Source organism: Dendropsophus ebraccatus, chromosome 1 (assembly GCF_027789765.1).
Source record: "Dendropsophus ebraccatus isolate aDenEbr1 chromosome 1, aDenEbr1.pat, whole genome shotgun sequence".
Classification (NCBI taxonomy): Eukaryota; Metazoa; Chordata; class Amphibia; order Anura; family Hylidae; genus Dendropsophus; species Dendropsophus ebraccatus.
Window position 1 is genome coordinate 126,715,983 of NC_091454.1, and position 22,932 is coordinate 126,738,914.

At 45.1% G+C, this 22,932-nt stretch overlaps 1 protein-coding gene across 2 annotated transcripts in view; it reads left to right on the plus strand.

The window, feature by feature from the left end:
- The first annotated feature begins 6,753 nt into the window (after positions 1–6,753).
- BEND7 (BEN domain containing 7) overlaps positions 6,754–22,932 on the plus strand; it is a 43,194-nt gene continuing 27,015 nt past the window's right edge. The window contains exons 1-2 of one of the 2 annotated variants that reach the window (XM_069956181.1): positions 6,754–7,366; positions 13,592–13,669. In XM_069956181.1, coding sequence (XP_069812282.1) covers positions 7,306–7,366; positions 13,592–13,669 — 139 coding nt within the window. In that variant the 5' untranslated portion in view covers positions 6,754–7,305. The remainder of the gene's footprint in view (positions 7,367–13,591; positions 13,670–22,932) is intronic. The other variant, XM_069956180.1, reaches the window with a different exon arrangement.

The window sequence follows — 22,932 nt, forward strand, 5'->3', positions numbered from 1 at the left end:
ACCACACAGCACGCTGTATTCTATACCTGTAAAAACCCACAGCACGCTGTATTCTCTGCCTGTAACACCACACAGCACACTGTATTCTCTACCTGTAACACCACACAGCACGCTGTATTCTCTACCTGTAACACCACACAGCACGCTGTATTCTCTACCTTTAACACCACACAGCATGCTGTATTCTCTACCTGTAACACCATATAGCACACAGTATTCTCTACCTGTAACACCACACAGCACGCTGTATTCTCTGCCTGTAACATCACACAGTACACTGTATTCTCTACCTGTAACACCACACAGCACACTGTATTCTCTACCTGTAAAAACACACAGCACGCTGTATTCTCTGCCTGTAACATCACACAGTACACTGTATTCTCTACCTGTAACACCACACACCGCACTGTATTCTCTACCTGTAACACCACACAGCACACTGTATTCTGTACCTGTAACACCACACAGCGCACTGTATTCTCTACCTGTAACATCACACAGCACATTGTATTCTCTACCTGTAACAACACACAGCACCCTGTATTCTCTGTCTGTAACACCACATAGTACACTGTATTCTCTACCTGTAACACCACACAGCACGCTGTATTCTCTACCTGTAACACCACACAGCACACTGTATTCTCTACCTGTATCACCACACAGAACGCTGTAATCTCTACCTGTAACACCACACAGCACGCTGTATTCTATACCTGTAAAAACCCACAGCACGCTGTATTCTCTACCTGTAACACCACACAGCACACTGTATTCTCTACCTGTAACACCACACAGCACGCTGTATTCTCTACCTGTAACACCACACAGCACGCTGTATTCTCTACCTATAACACCACACAGCATGCTGTATTCTCTACCTGTAACACCACTCAGCACACTGTATTCTCTACCTGTAACACCACACAGCACGCTGTATTCTCTACCTGTAACATCACATAGCACGCTGTATTCTCTACCTGTAACACCACACAGCACGCTGTATTCTCTACCTGTAACACCACACAGCACGCTGTATTCTCGACCTGTAACATAACACAGCACACTGTATTCTCTACCTGTAACACCACATAGCACACTGTATTCTCTACCTGTAACACCACACAGCACGCTGTATTCTCTACCTGTAACACCACACAGCACGCTGTATTCTCTACCTATAACATCCCACAGCACACTGTATTCTCTACCTATAACACCACACAGCACACTGTATAATCTACCTGTAACACCACATACCACACTGTATTCTTTACCTGTAACACCACACAGCACACTGTATTCTCTACCTGTAACACCACACAGCACGCTGTATTCTGTACCTGTAACACCACACAGCACACTGTATTCTCTACCTGTAACACAACAGAGCACTGTATTCTCTACCTGTAACACCACACAGCACACTGTATTCTCTACCCGTAACACCACACAGCATGCTGTATTCTCTACTCTTAACACCACACAGCATACTGTATTCCCTACCCATAACACCACACAGAACGCTGTATTCTCTACCTGTAACACCACACAGCACACTGTATTCTCTACCTGTAACACCACACAGCACGATGTATTCTCTGCCTGTAACACCACACAGCACGCTGTATTCTCTGTCTGTAACACCACACTGTATTCCCTACCTGTAACACTACACAGTACACTGTATTCTCTACCTGTAACAGCACACAGGACGCTGTATTCTATACCTGTAAAAACCCACAGCACATTGTATTCTCTACTTGTAACACCACACAGCACACTTTATTCTCTACCTGTAACACCACACAGCACGCTGTATTCTCTACCTGTAACACCACACAGCACGCTGTATTCTCTACCTGTAACATCACACAGCACACTGTATTCTCTACCTGTAACACAACACAGCACACTGTATTCTCTACCTGTAACATCCCACAGCACTGTATTCTCTACCTGTAACACCACACAGCACTCTGTATTCTCTACTTGTAACACCACACAGCACTGTATTCTCTACCTGTAACACCACACAGTACGCTGTATTCTCTACCTGAAAGGGCTCGTTCCCACTGAGGAAAGGTAGCGGAATTCCGCGACGGAATTGTCCGCCGCGGAATGCCGTTAGCCTCCCGCTCATAATGGGAGTCTATGGGAGGCGCGCGCTCCTGCCCTGTCCGCGCTGAAGAATGAACATGTTCATTCTTCAGCGCGGACAGGGCAGGAGCGCGCGCCTCCCATAGACTCCCATTATGAGCGGGAGGCTAACGGCATTCCGCGGCGGACAATTCCGTCGCGGAATTCCGCTACCTTTCCTCAGTGGGAACGAGCCCTAACACCACACAGGACGCTGTATTCTATACCTGTAACACCACACAGCACCCTGTGTTCTTTGCCTGTAACACCACACAGCACACTGTATTCTCTACTTGTAACACCACACAGCACGCTGTATTCTCTACCTGTAACACCACACAGCACGCTTTATTCTCTACTTGTAACACCACACAGCACGCTGTATTCTCTACCTGTAACACCCACACAGCACTCTGTATTTTCTACCTGTAACACCACACAGCACACTGTATTCTCTACCTATAACGCCACACAGCACACTGTATTCTCTACCTGTAACACCACACAGCACGCTGTATTCTCTACCTGTAACACCATACAGCACACTGTATTCTCTACCTGTATCACCATACAGCACACTGTATTCTCTACCTGTATCACCACACAGCATGATGTATTCTCTACCTGTAACACCACACAGCACGCTGTATTCTCTACCTGTAACACCACACAGCACACTGTATTCTCTACCTGTAACATCACACAGCACACTGTATTCTCTACCTGTAACACCACACAGCACGCTGTATTCTCTACCTGTAACATCCCACAGCACACTGTATTCTCTACCTATAACACCACACAGCACACTGTATAATCTACCTTTAACACCACATAGCACACTGTATTCTCTACCTGTAACACCACACAGCACACTGTATTCTGTACCTGTAACCACACAGCACACTGTATTCTCTACCTGTAACACAACAGAGCACTGTATTCTCTACCTGTAACACCACACAGCACACTGTATTCTCTACCCGTAACACCACACAGCATGCTGTATTCTCTACCCTAAACACCACACAGCATACTATATTCCCTACCCATAACACCACACAGAACGCTGTATTCTCTACCTGTAACACCACACAGCACACTGTATTCTCTACCTGTAACACCACACAGCACGCTGTATTCTCTGTCTGTAACACCACACTGTATTCCCTACCTGTAACACTACACAGTACACTGTATTCTCTACCTGTAACACCACACAGGACGCTGTATTCTATACCTGTAAAAACCCACAGCACATTGTATTCTCTACTTGTAACACCTCACAGCACACTTTATTCTCTACCTGTAACACCACACAGCACACTGTATTCTCTACCTGTAACACCACACAGCACGCTGTATTCTCTACCTGTAACATCACACAGCACACTGTATTCTCTACCTGTAACACAACACAGCACACTGTATTCTCTACCTGTAACACCACATAGCACACTGTTTTCTCTACCTGTAGCACCACACAGCAAACTGTATTCTCTACCTGTAACATCCCACAGCACTGTATTCTCTACCTGTAACACCACACAGCACGCTGTATTCTCTACTTGTAACACCACACAGCACTGTATTCTCTACCTGTAACACCACACAGTACGCTGTATTCTCTACCTGTAACACCACACAGGACGCTGTATTCTATACCTGTAACACCACACAGCACCCTGTATTCTTTGCCTGTAACACCACACAGCACACTGTATTCTCTACTTGTAACACCACACAGCACGCTGTATTCTCTACCTGTAACACCACACAGCGCACTGTATTCTCTACTTGTAACACCCACACAGCACTCTGTATTTTCTACCTGTAACACCACACAGCACGCTGTATTCTCTACCTGTAACACCACACAGCACGCTGTATTCTCTACCTGTAACACCACACAGCACGCTGTATTCTCTACCTGTAACACCACACAGCACACTGTATTCTCTACCTGTAACACCACACAGCACGCTGTATTCTCTGTCTGTAACACCACACTGTATTCCCTACCTGTAACACTACACAGTACACTGTATTCTCTACCTGTAACACCACACAGGACGCTGTATTCTATACCTGTAAAAACCCACAGCACATTGTATTCTCTACTTGTAACACCTCACAGCACACTTTATTCTCTACCTGTAACACCACACAGCACACTGTATTCTCTACCTGTAACACCACACAGCACGCTGTATTCTCTACCTGTAACATCACACAGCACACTGTATTCTCTACCTGTAACACAACACAGTACACTGTATTCTCTACCTGTAACACCACATAGCACACTGTTTTCTCTACCTGTAGCACCACACAGCAAACTGTATTCTCTACCTGTAACATCCCACAGCACTGTATTCTCTACCTGTAACACCACACAGCACGCTGTATTCTCTACTTGTAACACCACACAGCACTGTATTCTCTACCTGTAACACCACACAGTACGCTGTATTCTCTACCTGTAACACCACACAGGACGCTGTATTCTATACTTGTAACACCACACAGCACCCTGTATTCTTTGCCTGTAACACCACACAGCACACTGTATTCTCTACTTGTAACACCACACAGCACGCTGTATTCTCTACCTGTAACACCACACAGCGCACTGTATTCTCTACTTGTAACACCCACACAGCACTCTGTATTTTCTACCTGTAACACCACACAGCACGCTGTATTCTCTACCTGTAACACCCACACAGCACTCTGTATTTTCTACCTGTAACACCACACAGCACACTGTATTCTCTACCTGTAACACCACACAGCACGCTTTATTCTCTACTTGTAACACCACACAGCATGATGTATTCTCTACCTGTAACACCACACAGCACACTGTATTCTCTACCTATAACGCCACACAGCACACTGTATTCTCTACCTGTAACACCACACAGCACGCTGTATTCTCTACCTGTAACACCACACAGCGCGCTGTATTCTCTACCTGTAACACTGATATTGGAATAAAGTAAAGAACTTTTTTAATTTATTTTTTTCTTTTTATCTCTACGCACATATTATGATTGAGCATCTTTTATTTTTGAAGTTGAGCCCCACAATAAGGACTTTATCCGATATTATCTTACAATGGATACACTGTTTATGCCTCGTTTTTTGTCCAGGTGGGATTGCCAGTGCCGGCTCTGATCCTGTCTGATCAACAAAATCAGTGCAGCAGCTGCTTCTGGCTGGTCAGAGATAGTGAATCACTCAGGGGATTGGGAGATCTAGCTAAGCCTGTGACATCACGCCCTGCCCCCTGTCTGCATCATCAGCCTGATCTCAGCAAACACACACAATGTGAGACAGAGGCATGGAAGATTTGTCTCCTAAGGGGGGATAGCAGAAGGAGCAGGAGACAATGTGGATTGGCACAGAGGCCATTTTTCTTCACAGCTACCAGTGTGGCAGAACTGTACAGATATGGTAATACATTATATAGACACATCTATATAACTTTTAATGTACTTAATAGAAAACAAATTTTCCTTATGTGGAGTTCCCCTTTCAACTGTAGATTTCATGAAAAGAATTGAGGGTATGGAAGGTAAGACAGATAGGGGGGAATGTAATATGCGGCGAAATGTGTTTTTTCGGCGGAAAGTGCCTATTTGCGAATGATTTTAAGCGCAAATGTGCGATTTGCGAATAAAATATTTGCAAATTGTCACTTTCCGACGGGTATGCCGGGGGAGGGGGCGCGGAGGGTGTGTGGAGGGGGCAGGATGGAGGCGTGGACTCACAGTCCGCGCGATTAATTATTTTTGTATCTTAAACATAAGCCGAAAACCTACTCCAGTCCTCAGCTGGCGTAGGTTTTTGGCCGTGCGAACCGGATTTATGTAGAGGCAGTCCGCCTCTACATAAATCCCCGTAGCGCCGGAGATGCGGGGACATTTTTAAGTCCGGTGTAAAAAAACGTCAGACTTAATAAATGTCCCCCACAGAGTCTTCTGACCTGCTGTTAGTTCTCCTTTATGGGTATGTTCCCACTATGTTTCTGGACGACCATCATTTCTGCGCCATCTATTGGTAATAACGACCGCAAATAACATTTATGATCATTATTTGCATCTGTCACCTTAAAGGTGGCTGTGAAATTTTGTTGCGTTAACAGTCTCCAGTGACTACTGTAACAGAAATGGTACACAATTGTATTTTAGCACCACTTTTTGCTAATACAAAATACTCAGATAACTAGATTTACTCATTCTTTACATTTTCCCAATATTGCAAGAAATAAAAATTACTAGTATAAAAATTACATTAAACTAAAACCCTATACATGCCATCAAAAAGACACAAGCATGATCTGCATAGCTACACAAGGAGACACTAGGTCTGCTCCTGAAGGGGGGCTCTATAAGTATATGTCTGGGTGTGTGCTGTGTACAGGCTGTACACACTGTTAGCATCTCCCCGGGAGGAGCACGTGTTACATGTCATAGAGGCCAGGTCACAGCTGCAGCAGACGCACTGACAAAGCCAAGTGACCAGTGAGTGCGCATGCGCGTCTGCCGTCCCTGTTTCTGCCTCTTTGTGAGGCGTCGCTTCTCCTCCCTCTACCTAGCACTGAGGTGATGACGTCACATCATACGTCGCTTCTTTCCACCTTGCTGCAACACTCGAGTTGACCGGCAGGTGTCAGGCTTCCTCCTCCGTCTCTAAGTCATTCTCTTCTGTTTATCATTGACCCTAAAAGAAAAAAAGGAGAAAGCAAAACAGAGAGACAGCGGGCCCTGTCTGCGGCTCCACTGCTGGGGGCTCCTCTATGTGTGATGGTCGCCAGCTCAGGACACGGGGGGGACATGATCGGCGCCTGCTGCCAACTGCCTGGGATTACTAGCTGATCTCTCTACATTTTCCTCCAGTGCTTTCCTATTGGAAGCCTGGAAAAACTTTCCCTTCTGCCACCAGTTGGAAGTGAGAGCTCCCGCTGGCAGTGCCGTGCTGCCCGGCTGCCGCTGCTCCCCGTGCACACTGGTGCGGCTCGCTTCCTTCTTCTTCTTCTTCTTCTCCCCCTCCTCCCTCCCTTCCTTGTCACCGTCTTAATCTGTCTGATCTTTTTCCCTGGGCTCCTCATTCTTCTCGGCACTGGCTTCCTCAGCATTGCACTGACACTGGGGAAGAATGGAGTTTACTGAGAGGAGACGGAGCAGGAAATCCCAGAGCTACAAGCTGGTGAATGAGGGTAAGTGAGGGGCTGAGGGCATGGGCACACCTGGCACAGGGACCACTGACCGCACTGCTATTGTGTAATGGAAGAGGTTCTGCAGCAGCTGTGCCCACATGGGCCTCCAGGAGGTTGGCAACCAGTGCCAGTTATGTATAGTGCCCGCAGGGAGGCCCAGTGATGGGCAGGCTGATGGATTCATGGGTCTGAGGAGGACAAAAGCCCCAGGGACCCCACAGGGAGGCACACTTCAGGGCACCCCCTCCCTCCATAGCCTCACCATTCATTACATTTATACCTCCGGCTGTCCACTATTGTCTGGAACATGGAGGCTGCTATATATCTCCTATCTATCTATGTGTATATATATGTATAGCTGCTGTCTCGTATTGACTGCTCCCAGACTGGAGTGGAGTGGAGGGAAGGTGGGGGTGGTCTGCCTGCAGAGTTCATGGCAGGTGAAGATGTCTCCGGCTGCTCCGTAGAGTGCTATGTGTATGTTGTGAGTAGACCATAGTCGTGCACTATATACAGTGACTGGTCTAATGGGACTGATCATAGAGAGCGGATGCAACTATAGCTCCCATAGGGGCAGTCACACAGCTTATCCCAGCTCCTGGGGCAATCATTCCCATATATACCGTATTGTACGCATCTCTTTATATTTACACGTGTCAGAGCTTTATTTATATAGCGGCAACATAATCCACAGAACTGTACAACACACAGGGGACAGACAACCTCAGACATCAAAGAATAGCAAACAATGTAAACTAGAGGAGTAAGCGCCCTGATCACAAGAGCTTACAATCTAAGGAAACAGTGATACAAGTGAAGTGACAACTCTGATCACAAGAGCTTACAATCTAAGGAAACTGTGATACAAGTGGAGTGAGGGCCCTGATCACAAGAGCTTACAATCTAAGGAAACTGTGATACAAGTGGAGTGAGGGCCCTGATCACAAGAGCTTACAATCTAAGGAAACTGTGTTACAAGTGGAGTGAGGGCCCTGATCACAAGAGCTTACAATCTGTCAGAAAATATGGATAGAAGGTGAGCTAATAGGGATGCGAGGAGTGATTGCACTGCTCACAAGAGTTTACAATCTGTGAGGAAAGATAGAAGAGATAAAAGAGGAGTGACAACTCTAATCACAAGAGCGTACAATCTGTGAGGTAATAGGGATATGAGAAGTGTGAACCCTGATCACAAGAGCTTACAATCTGGGGTTATAGGGATAGAAGAGGAATGGGGGCCCTGATCACAAGAGCTTACAATCTGGGGTTATAGAGATAGAAGAGGAATGGGGGCCCTGATCACAAGAGCTTACAATCTGTGGGGTAATAGGGATAGAAGAGGAATGGGGGCCCTGATCACAAGAGCTTACAATCTCTGGGGTAATAGGGATAGAAAAGGAGTGAAAGCAGCCCGCCCCGTTAACCCCCTGGCCGCCGGAGCCTATACATCACCTGGTCCCCACTCCAGCTTGCTTCGGGGGTTCCCGGCACGTCCCGCTCAGCCAATCAGTGCGCTGCCAAGCCGCAGCGCACTGATTGGCTGAGCGGAATGTGAAGACACCAGGAGCCCTGAAGCAAGCCGGACGGGGACCAGGTGATGTTTAGGCTCCGGCGGCCAGGGGGTTAACGGGGCGGGCTGCGGACATACAGCGGGATGTGCATCCCGCTGTGAGTTTGTCATTGAGTGTACAGGGCAGGGATCCACAGCGGATCCGTTACGTGTGAAAGCACCCTAAATTAGTATTGTTTTATTTGCCCCTAGCAACCAATCAGATTCCACCTTTCTTTCCTCACAGATTGTTTGAAACATGAAAGGTGGAATCTGATTGGTTGCTAGGGGCAACTAAGACAATTCTATTTTACACCAGTTTGATAAATCTCCCACATTGTACAGTTGAGGCCCAGAAATTCAATGCAGATGTGAACAAATCATTTGATGGGTGTCCATGGGCCATGTGCAGAAGTGGCGGAAACTTGTACTATACAAAATTTCCCTATACATAGAAATACTTTGGAAATAATATGTGACCCAAGTATTAAAACATCATGCACGGACATCCATGTGGATGTGGTAGTAAGGACCCTATAACTATTAATTTAACTGTACATGGTTGCCCACTAAATATTGTAGGGAGTAGTATACACACACCAAACCTCAGGACTAGTTGTTTTAATGTTATTTGCTCACATTGTGGAAGTTACCCATGATTTATATGTCATGCAAGTGGCTCCTTTCTAATGCAAGTAATGACAAAATAGAGTATTACTTAGTTACAGGGGTAAATTATTAACATTTTGTCCCTAAGGAGTCATAGGTAAGCAATTGTTAGAAATTATTAATTGTGAAGCCTTGTTGTACCTAGTACCACTGGAATGGTGTTCTGTCTTTGTGATTTCACATTCTTAAGTTATTATTATACTATCAGCTTTATTTTATTTACAGACACAGATTATTAATTTTCTGAAATTCATAGTAATAGGAAATAAATGTTTCAGTGTGTAAAATAGGTTTGGTGGCCATCTAGGACCACCTTATGAATGTGATATTTCAAGATATAGTATGAAGATAATATAGTAATCATGGGATTCACGAACACACAAGATTTTCTGTTCAGTATGAGTGACATTGTAGTCTGCTTTTTCACTGCTTAAAAGGAATTAAAGCCAGTGTGCCATCAGTAAATTCGCTTTAGGATTTGATTTTGGATAGAACGGCGACGGCACAGAGAAGCCTTTTTTAAAAGGTGCCCCCATTCCCGCATGCGGTGCTGTTCTTTTCCCGGGCACTGGCTGGGGATGAAGCACTGAAGGCGGATCGGCCCACCCCCAGTGGGAGGAAACCCCCGCCCCCCTATGATGCGGCTCCATTAGAATCATTGCAGCTGCATCATAGAGGTGCCCGCCTCTAGGGCTTTACCCCGCACTGGCGCCATTCTATCCATGTGCAAATCTTAAAGCGAATGTACTGATTCTTTTTAATCAATAGAAAATTACATGTTACTTAAACCAAGTTTTTATGCTTTCCCTTTAAAGTAGTATTTTATGTTACTTCCTGCATTTACAAAATTATTAAAAGATCTTCTGGTCGATGAATGATGCTATTTGTTTTGTAGAGATGACACACGCTGTGCTCACTCAGGCAGGCTCAGCAGTTATCCCATTAATATTAGAGGGCAGTATTACTGTTAACGGTAACATATAAAGCGGGAGGTAGAAGCCTCCAATGCATGGCTAGGTGTCTCCATAGTAGCAGACTACAAACAATCCCTGTGTAGTCTTGCTTCCCCTCCCCTTGCTTACATATATTTTCCAGGTTAGCAAGAAAAAGAAGACCAATAAACAGTGAATGGTGATATTATTGCAGGATTAGGCTACGTTCACACGTAGCAAAAGTGATATTCCGCCGTGGAATGCTGCCTGCCTTCCTGTCATAATGACAGTTTGTGGGAGGCTCTTGCGGCTCCTCTCTCCACGCTGAAGAATGACCATGTTCATTCTTCAGCGCTTAGAGAGGAGCGCGAACCATTATGACACTTTTGCTACGTGTGAACATAGCCTTAGATTATGCTTAATTTGTTGTCTGTTACTATAAATACACATTAATATAAATATTACTTATAGAGATATTACTTAAGGGAATGGTGGTTGTTTAGTATAAACTTTGGCTCTACTCAAAGAGCCCTTAGAATGTAGTAAAAAATTTGGTGATTCAGTGGAATGGGTGTAACTTGGGGGCACTATTTTATTTCCATTTCTAAACTATAAATGGGTGGTATTTAATAGAACAATTTTTGAAAAACTCTGGAATAGATGAATGTAAACCTAAGTGTGCAAAAGACAGGTGAGCTGTTTCTGAGAGAAGTTAAAGCGACTGCGTACCCACAATCTGTTCCCCCCAAACCACTTATACCTTCAGATAGCTGCTTTTAATCCAAGACCTGTCCTGGGGTCCGTTAGGCAGGTGATGCAGTTATTCTCCAAAAAACAACTTTTAATCCGGCAGCGCTGTGTCTAACGGCCGGGGCTTACATTTGTATATGCATTAGGCTGGCACCACCTCTCCGTCCTTCCTCCCCACCCTCCTCATCATTAGGAATGATCCAGAAACATTTACTGTTGTTTGAGCTTTGCACAGGTGTCTTAACAATCCAGCCCATGTTCATTATACACACAGGTGGGGAATAGGAGCATTCCTAATGATGAGCAGGGTGGGGAGGAAGGACAGAGAGGTGGTGCCAGCCTAATGCATATACAAATGTAAGCCCCGGCCGTTAGACACAGCACTGCCGGATTAAAAGTTGTTTTTATGACAATAACTGCATCACCTACCGAAGGGACGCCAGGACAGATCTTGGATTAAAAGCAGCTATCCGAAGGTACAAGTGGTTTGGGGGGTCAGATTGTGGGTACAGAGTCGCTTTAAGAAGACAAAAATGTGACCAGAAATGTGATTCTTTAAATCGCAATAGGGCCTGCTTTCGTCGCGTTTTCATGTTTTTTCCCCCTATAGACATCTATAGGGGATAAAAATGCCAGAAAACCATCCTGTCAATATGCATTTAATATGCATTCTATATTGGCTTTTTAACTTCTTGACTAGAAAACCTGGCATCACATCTGTATAAAGAATCAGTTGAACAAAAAAAAAAAAGCAAGAATAAAATTCCTGAGGTAAAAAACACCTATAGTAAATAACACTAAAATGAGAAAATGGCAGAAAAACTGCAAAAAAAGCAGGAAAAACTGCAGTTAGTTCACTGCCCATGCTGTGCAAAAGTTGTGTGTGAGGGAGGCCTTAGGCCATGTTCCCACATGCCTGGGAATGCATGCAGCCAAGCCATTTTTCTATTTGCTAACCAATGGCCAGGCAATATTGCCAAAAGTGTTAGCAACATTGTGAGGCCATTGATGAATTTATTGGGGGTAGGCGGTCTGGCTATATACGTTCATATGTGGCAATGCTGTGTGGGCTCTATTTTCTGTATTTACTTTTGAAAAGCCTGTATGATGCGCCCTTGCAAACTATCACACTGAGAAACATATTAAAACATAAGTTAACAATTAAAAAAAATCAGTGCAAACGTTTCCATAGCCTCTAAGCAAAACTGTGAACATTTGTTTCTTGGGGTATAATGAAATGACCACCTCAGGTGGGAGGAGATGCTAGCTATTCCTTTTTCAGTCATGTCATCATTAGGCATTCCCCGTCATATCGGAGCAATTTTCACATTTTTCAATGTTAAAATAACCCAAAAACCTTTAAACAAATGTTTTAAACCATGGTGAATGTTGAGTGATGCCTGTCTCTATACAGTAAATGGGGTAGTATTCTCTGAATGTTAGTGACACAAGATAGAGGAAGTTGGGAGGATACTTTGGGTCAAAAAGTGACAGAGAAAATATCCTGATGGCACCTAAAATAGTGAACAATAGTAGCTGGCAAAGCTACATTCTGTTCCAGGAACTGACGGCAGAAGACGTCCAGAAAACTGCACCCAGTACGTGCACTTAACGTTATAGCCTTACAGATCTGGCTACTTTGTTAGTCTTCTTAAAGTGTCACTGTCGTTATAACTTTCAAAATCTAAATCAACAATAGATGTGATATAAAGCAAGTTTGCAATTTACATTCATTATTTTTCTGTTGTTATCATGCTGTATACTTACCAGAAATCCAGGTCCAGTCTCCTGAAGGCAGATTTTCTGACTTGTGCTGGTTAAAAAAAAGACTAAACACAGGAATTCCGGCCAATACAGAGAGTCACGGCTCAATGTGTCCATCAATCACATGACTGCCTTCTCTGTGAGCGCTCAGATGGCCTGGGATACACAGGACTTTCTGTTTTCTGACCTTCCTGTTTTTTTTTTTTTTAAGAAAAAAAACATTCTGAAAACAGGAAGTGCTCCATGATAACTAAAAATAAAATAATGAATGTAAATTGCAAATTTGCTTTACATCACATCTACTGTTGATTTAGATTTTGAAAGTTAGAATGACAGTGACACTTTAAATGCCAAAACGTAAAACTATAATCCGTTCTTCAACAATAGTAACAGCTTCTTATTTTTATGGGCAACACAACCAAATAGGTCTTACTATATTGACATGTTTGATCAATGGCAAAGAAAGTAGTTGTTAAATGTAAGTGTATTTGTTGTTGAAACCTAGCTGGTGTTGAACTTGGTGTATTATAGTTTTCATACTAATGTATGTTTGTTTTACAGATTACCATTCTGAGGTATATAAGTCCCAAGACTACAGTGATATCAATGGAGAATCTCTGGACTTCCAGCAATTTTCTGGTAAAATATTGACGAATGTTTGTTTTTATTTTGCACACTATTTCACAAACAGTAGTCATAATGGTTATCTCCCTTTGACTAAAGTGGCATAAGCATGTGTTCTTAGAATCGTTTTAATCCACATATGCAAATGACTGCAGTTCTTGTTATATACCTTGACACCAATTCTGTACAGTTATGAAATAGCCAGTAGAAAGTATTAGGTAAGGGGATATCTTTAGGACCCATGGGAATCTTTAGGTGGCTTTAAAGGGGTAGTGCGGTGTAAAGCATTTATTCACTAAAGATTTTATTTACTAAATAATACACATTACAAAGTTGTATAACTTTGTAATGTGTGTTATTTAAGTGAATGGCCCCCTTCCCCATGTTTCCCCCCACCCACGCTAGACCCGGCATTGTGGTGCATTATACTTACGGAATCGCTGTAGACCCCGGCCGCTATCTTGGGACAATGACCGCTGCAGCCCTCCCTTATACCGGCCCCCTTTAGCACAACATCATCTGCTCAGCCACGATTGGCTGAGCATTTTTTATTTTTTAGCCTGTCTGGCTGTGGTGTGAGGGGGGGGGGGGGCATTTTTTTGTGCAGTGATCTGTAGTTTTATTCAGTACCATGTTTTTATGTGGTACTAAATTTGGTTGGTTTTTGCGCTTTAACTGTTTACCGTGCATGATCAGGAAGTTGATAATTTTATAGTAAGGACAATAACACTTCAGCTATCAGGGAGGTCATTAGGGTTATAGTCATGTTACACTTGAGCTATCGGGGATGATGGGGGTTGTAGTCATGTAATACACACTTCAGCTATCGGGATTATGGGGGTCATAGTCATGTAACACACACTTCAGCTATCAGGGGGATGATGGGGGTTGTAGTCATGTAATACACACCAGCTATCAGGGGGATGGTGGGGATTGTAGTCATGTAACACGCACTTCAGCTATGAGTGTAATGATGGGGGTTGTGGTCATGTAACATGCTTTAACTATGAGTGGGATGATGGTGGTTGTAGTCATGTAACACACACTTCAGCTATCGGGGGTGATGGGGGTTGTATTTGCACTATTCAACCTGTCAGGGCATGGTGACCGCTAACCCAGAAGGGTGACCTGGATTTTGGCGGCAGGGTAATCTGCAGGCTATCCCCCCCCCCTTCCCTTCCCAGTCATAGGCAGGCCGACCCCCTGTTCATCCCCCACATTGCTGATGTCTGTCCCGGGAGTGTCCTGACGGCTCCGGCCTGCCTCCCCACCGCACAGTGCTGCCAGATGTAGTGACCGCATCTCCACCTGGCCTCCCTCACCTCCAGCTTTCTCCACCTGGCCTCCCCACCTCCAGCCTTCTTCTCTGATCTCCTCTCCCGGACCACGCTGCTCTCAGCCACTCTCTTCCCTCTCCTGCCGCCAACCCTGCTGTGCCCTATGGAACTCCCTGAGCTATGCAATGCTATATAGTATTGGTATAGTATTGCATAGATCAGTAGAATCAGTGCTCTGCTAGTATAATCTGGCTTAGCCAGACTATTAGCAGAGAGATACCGGGAGGGTGAGTGTGGACCTTGGACTGTGATGTGACCCATCGGCCCCCAGCAGTCACTTTGCAGGGGAGGTGGCCGATTGGACACTTCACAGCCACCAGTCAATCATCTGTTTCAATGCCGCAGTTGCATTACATTGCGGCATTGCAAGAGTTAAGTGACTGCCACCAGAGGGATTGCGGGCCGCAGTCATTAGCAGCCGGAGTCTGCTACACATAGTAGCCGACCTTGCTGCATATGGAGCGGGCTCTGGAGGGGGTAATGCCACTGTCAGTTGTGACAGCGGCATCTATACAGTTACATAGCCAGCACAAGTGATCGCCTAGTGTCGGCTATTTAAAGTTAGCTCCGCTGTAGGCTGAGGAGGAGACACTAGGGGGGATACGCAGAGAACATGGCAGCAACTCAGCTTGCTGCCCGCCATGTTTTCTGCTGTATACTCTATGATAAGGGAATGCTGATATCGAACCATTAATATTCCTTGAGAATCGATAGTACTATCGATCCCTACTGTAAACAGTGTTATCCTTGCCAGTTTATTTTTTAAAAAAAATGGTTGCTACAAAGTATCTGTATACAGAGATGGGTCCCATCTGCTAGTGACAAAGAAATAGTTTGAGGTTTGTGCTGTGTTTTAACATCAGTAGGGTGTACAGTATTTCCCATGTGTCCTCTGTGTTCTCATGTATTTCCATGTGTGCCACCTTCAGGTGATTCATGGGCAATGATTGCAGTAATATGCACTATGGGGGAAATTTATCAAACATGGTGTAAAGTGAAACTGGCTCAGTTGCCCCTAGCAACCAATCAGATTCCACTTTTCATTCCTCACAGACTCTTTATAAAATGAAAGGTGGAATCTGATTGGTTGCTAGGGGTAACTGAGCCTGCTTTACTTTACACCATGTTTGATAAATCTCCCCCTATATGTTTACTGTTTAAGGGTATGTTCACACAACGTATATTTTCGAAAAATTATTATTATTATTACGAAAATATACGTTACCTCTGTTTATGGGATCACGGCCAGAGCGCATACACATAGTATACGCTCCGGCCGGGATCCCTAGCGGCTGTAGAAAACCATGTCAGTGCAGCTCTGGCCACTTGCTCCATAGTGTGCTGTGGGGAGTTTTGATGTGGGCGCCCACGGATGTGCCCGCATCAGAACACTGCGGCCGGTCTCTTACGATGTGTGAACATAGCCTTATGCTGTATATTATACCAGTAAGTGATTAAAGGGGAACTCCAGGTAGAGGTTAAAAAAATGAAACTTCTGCAGAAGTATAAAGCATTACTTACCTATCTATTCCATTTTTGAAACTACCAAAAATCCATTTGTTTTGGGGGGTTTTGTTCTGTTTTGTGTTTCTGCACTTCCTGGTTTGTCAGTTGTACACAGTACTACAGGTTCCAGAATGGGAAGAAGTAGTAGGCTCTCTAGAAGAGGGTGAAATGAAATATGAAGAACCTACTACTTCTTCCTATTCATTATTACTCTCCTAGCGCTGAGACAGTAGTGCACTTGAAGTAGGTGATTTTCCATATACATCAGTAAGGTGCAGCGAATCCTTATCATCATAGGTTCCAGAATGCAATGCTTTCCCTCAGTTGTTCATCACAGTTGTCCACGCTGCCTATTTCCCGCCCAAATCTATTGCAGAAAATCTAGGCTGTGTTCACACTTTGCAGTTTCATTGTGTTACTGAATTAATTGCAGTACTTTATCATTTCATCGTTGTCCCACCCACACAGCACGCTGTATTCTCTACCTGTAATGCCACACAGCATGCTGTATTCTCTACCTGTAACACCACACAGCATGCTGTATTCTCTATCTGTAATACCACACAGCACGCTGTATTCTCTACCTGTAACACCACACAGTACACTGTATTCTCTACCTGTAACACCACACATTATGCTGTATTCTCTACCTGTAACACCACACAGCACGCTGTATTCTCTACCTGTAACACCACACAGCACGCTGTATTCTCTACCTGTAACAACAGACAGCACGCTGTATTCTCTACCTGTAACACCACACAGCACGCTGTATTCTCTACCTGTAACAGCACACAGCACGCTGTATTCTCTACCTGTAACACCACACAGCACGCTGTATTCTCTACCTATAACACCACACAGTACACTGTATTCTCTACCTGTAACACCACACAGCACTCTGTATTCTCTACCTGTAACACCACACAGCACTCTGTATTCTCTACCTGTAACATCACACAGCACGCTGTATTCTCTACCTGTAACACCACACAGCACGCTGTATTCTCTACCTGTAACACCACACAGCACACTGTATTCTCTACCTGTAACACCACACAGCACGCTGTATTCTCTACCTGTAACACCACACAGCACACTGTATTCTCTACCTGTAACACCACACAGCACACTGTATTCTCTACCTGTAACACCACACAGCACACTGTATTCTCTATCTGTAACACCACACAGTACTGTATTCTCTACCTGTAACACCACACAGTACCCTGTATTCTCTACCTGTAACACCACACAGCACGCTGTATTCTCTACCTGTAACACCACACAGGACACTGTATTCTCTACCTGTAACACCACACAGAACTGTATTCTCTACCTGTAACACCACACAGCACGCTGTATTCTCTACCTGTAACACCACACAGCACACTGTTACTACTGGTAACACAGCACAGCACACTGTTACTACTGGTAACACAGCACAGCACGCTGTATTCTCTACCAGTAACACCACACAGCACGCTGTATTCTCTACCTGTAACACGACACAGCATGCTGTATTCTCTACCTGTAACACCACACAGTACTGTATTCTCTTTCTGTAACACCACACAGCACACTGTATTCTCTACCTGTAACACCACACAGCACGCTGTATTCTCTACCTGTAACAGCACACAGCACGCTGTATTCTCTACCTGTAACACCACACAGCACGCTGTATTCTCTACCTATAACACCACACAGTACACTGTATTCTCTACCTGTAACACCACACAGCACTCTGTATTCTCTACCTGTAACACCACACAGCACTCTGTATTCTCTACCTGTAACACCACACAGTACGCTGTATTCTCTACCTGTAACACCACACAGCACACTATTCTCTACCTGTAACACCACACAGCGTGCTGTATTCTCTACCTGTAACAGCACACTGTATTCTCTACCTGTAACACCACACAGCACACTGTATTCTCTAACTGTAACACCACACAGCACGCTGTATTCTCTACCTGTAACACAACACAGCACGCTGTATTCTCTACCTGTAACACCGCACAGCACGCTGTATTCTCTACCTGTAACACCACACAGCGCGCTGTATTCTCTACCTGTAACATCACACAGCGCGCTGTATTCTCTACCTGTAACACCACACAGTACTGTATTCTCTACCTGTAACACCACACAGTACGCTGTATTCTCTACCTGTAACACCACACAGTACGCTGTATTCTCTACCTGTAACACCACACAGCACGCTGTATTCTCTACCTGTAACATGACACAGCATGCTGTATTCTCTACCTGTAACACGACACAGCACGCTGTATTCTCTACCTGTAACACCACACAGTACTGTATTCTCTACCTGTAACACCACACAGTACGCTGTATTCTCTACCTGTAACACCACACAGCACGCTGTATTCTCTACCTGTAACACCACACAGCACGCTGTATTCTCTACCTGTAACACCACACAGCACGCTGTATTCTCTACCTGTAACACCACACAGCATGCTGTATTCTCTACCTGTAACACCACACAGCACGCTGTATTCTCTACCTGTAACACCACACAGCACACTGTATTCTCTACCTGTAACACCACACAGCACACTGTATTCTCTACCTGTAACACCACACAGCACACTGTATTCTCTACCTGTAACACCACACAGCACACTGTATTCTCTACCTGTAACACCACACAGTACTGTATTCTCTACCTGTAACACCACACAGCACACTGTATTCTCTACCTGTAACACCACACAGCACGCTGTATTCTCTACCTGTAACACCACACAGCACACTGTATTCTCTACCTGTAACACCACACAGCACACTGTATTCTCTACCTGTAACATCACACAGCATGCTGTATTCTCTACCTGTAACACCACACAGTACTGTATTCTCTACCTGTAACACCACACAGTACGCTGTGTTCTCTACCTGTAACACCACACAGCACGCTGAATTCTCTACCTGTAACGCTGATATTGGAATAAAGTAAAGAACTTTTGAATTTTTTTTACTTTTAATTTTTACGCACATATTATGATCAAGCATCTGTTATCTTTAAAGTTGAGCCCCACAATAAGGCTCTGATCCTCTCTGCCGTTTAGCATAATTTACTTGTGTTACTGCATCATTTTTGCGAATACGCAGCAGTACTGCAATGACACTCCAACATGTGTGAACACAGCCCTAATTTCCCTGCACACTTCTGCACAATCTGAGAAATCAGTGCAACACCTGCTTCTGGCTGGTGAGAGATGGTAAATCATTCAGGGGATTGGGGGATCCAGCCAAGCCTCATGGGATATCACGCCCTGCCCCCTGTCTGCATCATCAGCCTGTGCTCAGCAAAAACACACAATGTGAGACAGAGGCATGGAAGATTTGTCTCCTAAGGGGGGATAGCAGAAGGAGCAGGAGCATGTGGATTGGCACAGAGGCCATTTTTTTTCACTTTCTGGATTTCTATCAGCTATCGGTGTGGCAGAACCGTACAGATATGGTAATACATTGTATAGACACATCTATATAACATTTAATGTACTTTTAATAGAAAACAAGTTTTTTTTATACGGGGTTCCTATTTAACCCTGTGTTTGGGTCCATTTACACAGAAAGATTATCTGACAGATTTGAAGCCAAAGCCAGGAATGGATTTGAAAAGAGCAGAAATCTCAGGCTTTCCTTTATCACCTGTTTCCTATTTATAGTCTGTTCCTGGCTTTGGCTTCAAATCTTTGGCAGATAATCTGTCAGATAATCTTTCTGTGTAAATGGACCCTTTGTGTGGGCAATATAGGTTTATGCAACCTGGGGATTACAATGTCATAAAATGTTTACTACTGTTTGTATAAGTGCTAAGCATAATGAACTGGAGCTTTTAATATATACATTATATTATTGGTCCATTGAGCCAGTGACTATAAAATAGGGCTGGACGGTATACCGTGAAAATACCGATACCGTCCCTGGCGTCGGTTAACCGACCTCAACTTTGCCAGGACGGTATCTGCGGTATTTTCAACCCCCCTCCTTGCGTCCCCCTCACCCCTGCCCGCCGTATCCATTCGTCCTCCTGACCCCCGTCCCGGCGTATCCATTCGTCCTCCTGACCCCCCGCCCGGCTTGTCCGTGCATCCCCTCACCCCCCTTCCGGCGTGTCCGTGCATCCCCTCACCCCTGACCCCCCTCCCGGCGTGTCCGTGCATCCCCTCACCCCTGACCCCCCTCCCGGCGTGTCCGTGCATCCCCTCACACCTGACCCCCCTCCCGGCGTGTCCGTGCATCCCCTCACACCTGACCCCCCTCCCGGCGTGTCCGTGCATCCCCTCATCCCTGACCCCCCTCCCGGCGTGTCCGTGCATCCTCTCACCCCTGACCCCCTGCCCGGCGTGTCCATGTGTCTCCGCCTCCCCCAACCCCCCATTACAATAAGATGGGCTCGGCGGACAAGTTGTGGGCGCCCCCTAGCATTGCCTCGCTGCCCACGGAATGCCGGTTATGCTGCACCTGTCACTATGCACAGTGGATGAGTGCTCCCGTCCTCCACCGCCCCCTCTCCCTCCTTCAGGTATAAGCAGAACGGGGCCACGCGGGGGAACTACAAGTACCAGGGCGGCTGGCCAGGGTGGCATATGCGCTCCGGGCCGGTCGTCCGCCCCCCCTCCCCCCAGCGTGTCGTCCCAGCTCTATAACTCCAAACCTCACTCTGCAATTAAAAGCATTATTACTATATGGGGGCACAGCTGGGAAGGCATTATGGCACACTGTGGTACATGCTTTACTATATATAGTGGTACATGCTTTATCCATTTGATGTCCATATAGTGCCCACAGTGTGCCATAATGCCTTCCCTGCTGTGCTTATATAGTAATAATGTCATCCCAGCTGTGCCCCCATATAGTAATAATGCCATCCCAGCTGTGCCCCCATATAGTAATAATGCCATCACTGCTGTGCCCCCATATAGTAATAATGCCATCCCTGCTGTGCCCCCATATAGTAATAATGCCATCCCAGCTGTGCCCCCATATAGTAATAATGCCATCCCTGCTGTGCCCCCATATAGTAATAATGCCATCCCAGCTGTGCCCCCATATAGTAATAATGCCATCCCTGCTGTGCCCCCATATAGTAATATAGTATAGTAACTGTACTTTTGGGGGCCTGAATGGTCAAATGTTGGCATACTTGTGTATACATGTCCTGTACTGTGTATATGGCTGTATTCCTGTATATACACGTCTTGTAGTACATAGCTGTATACCTGTGTATACAATGTTCTGTAGTGTGTATAAGGCTGGGTTCACACTACGTATATTTCAGTCAGTATTGTGGTCCTCATATTGCAACCAAAACCAGGAGTGGATTGAAAACACAGAAAGGCTCTGTTCACACAATGTTGAAATTGAGTGGATGGCCACCATTTAATGGCAAATATTTGCTGTTATTTTAAAACAACGGCTGTTATATTGAAATAATGGCCGTTATTTACCGTTATATGGCGGCCATCCACTCAATTTCACCATTGTGTGAACAGATCCTTTCTGTGTTTTTAATTCACTCCTGGTTTTGGTTGCAATACTGACTGAAATATACGTAGTGTGAACGCAGCCTCTGGCTATGTTCACACTGCGTACGATTCCGTCCGCAGTTCTTACGCCGCCATACATGTGCGGCTGAAACTACGGGCGTGGGAAAAATCGACATGGCGCCGTTTGCGTACGCACCGCAAACATACGCCCGTAGTACAGTTATGCTTCCCTAGCTTGTTTCGAAGCGATCTGAGGCAGGTAATTTACTTGGAAATCTTCGCCCAGCCCTGTAAAACACACAGAGCCTTTTGGATCGAAAAATCAAGTTCAATTTGGCTGAAATAAGTACTTCGTACGGGACCGCACTGAAATCCACGGCCGTGAGTTTCAACATTTCCGTCCTCAAACAATGGTCTTGTTAATTTTTCACGGCGCCGTATACGATCCGGCCGTCAGCTCATACGTAGTGTGCACTGTGCGGGCGTATATCGTATACTTTCAAGCGAACGCATCAACCTTTAAAAGTACGTGCGTATATTAGCGGTTCGCACTACGGATTCATACGCCATGTGAACATAGCCTCAAGCTGTATTCCTGTATATACACATTCAGGGCTCTGCTGAGACCCCCTAATAATGACAAATAATAATAGAAATAGACTAAATACCATAGCCTCAGGTTGCTGCTCAGTGAGCTACCTTTTTTCCCCACTTTTTAGATACAAAATATTGCCAGTTTGGCACGACCAGGTGGGTGGGGCTTGCAAAAGGGGTGTGGCTTAGAAAAGGGATGCGGCATAATTATCGTCCAGTTATCGTTACCACGGCTACATGTACGATAAACCGCGATATTGATTTAGGCCAATATCGCCCAGCCCTACTATAAAATTATGTTTTCTACTGG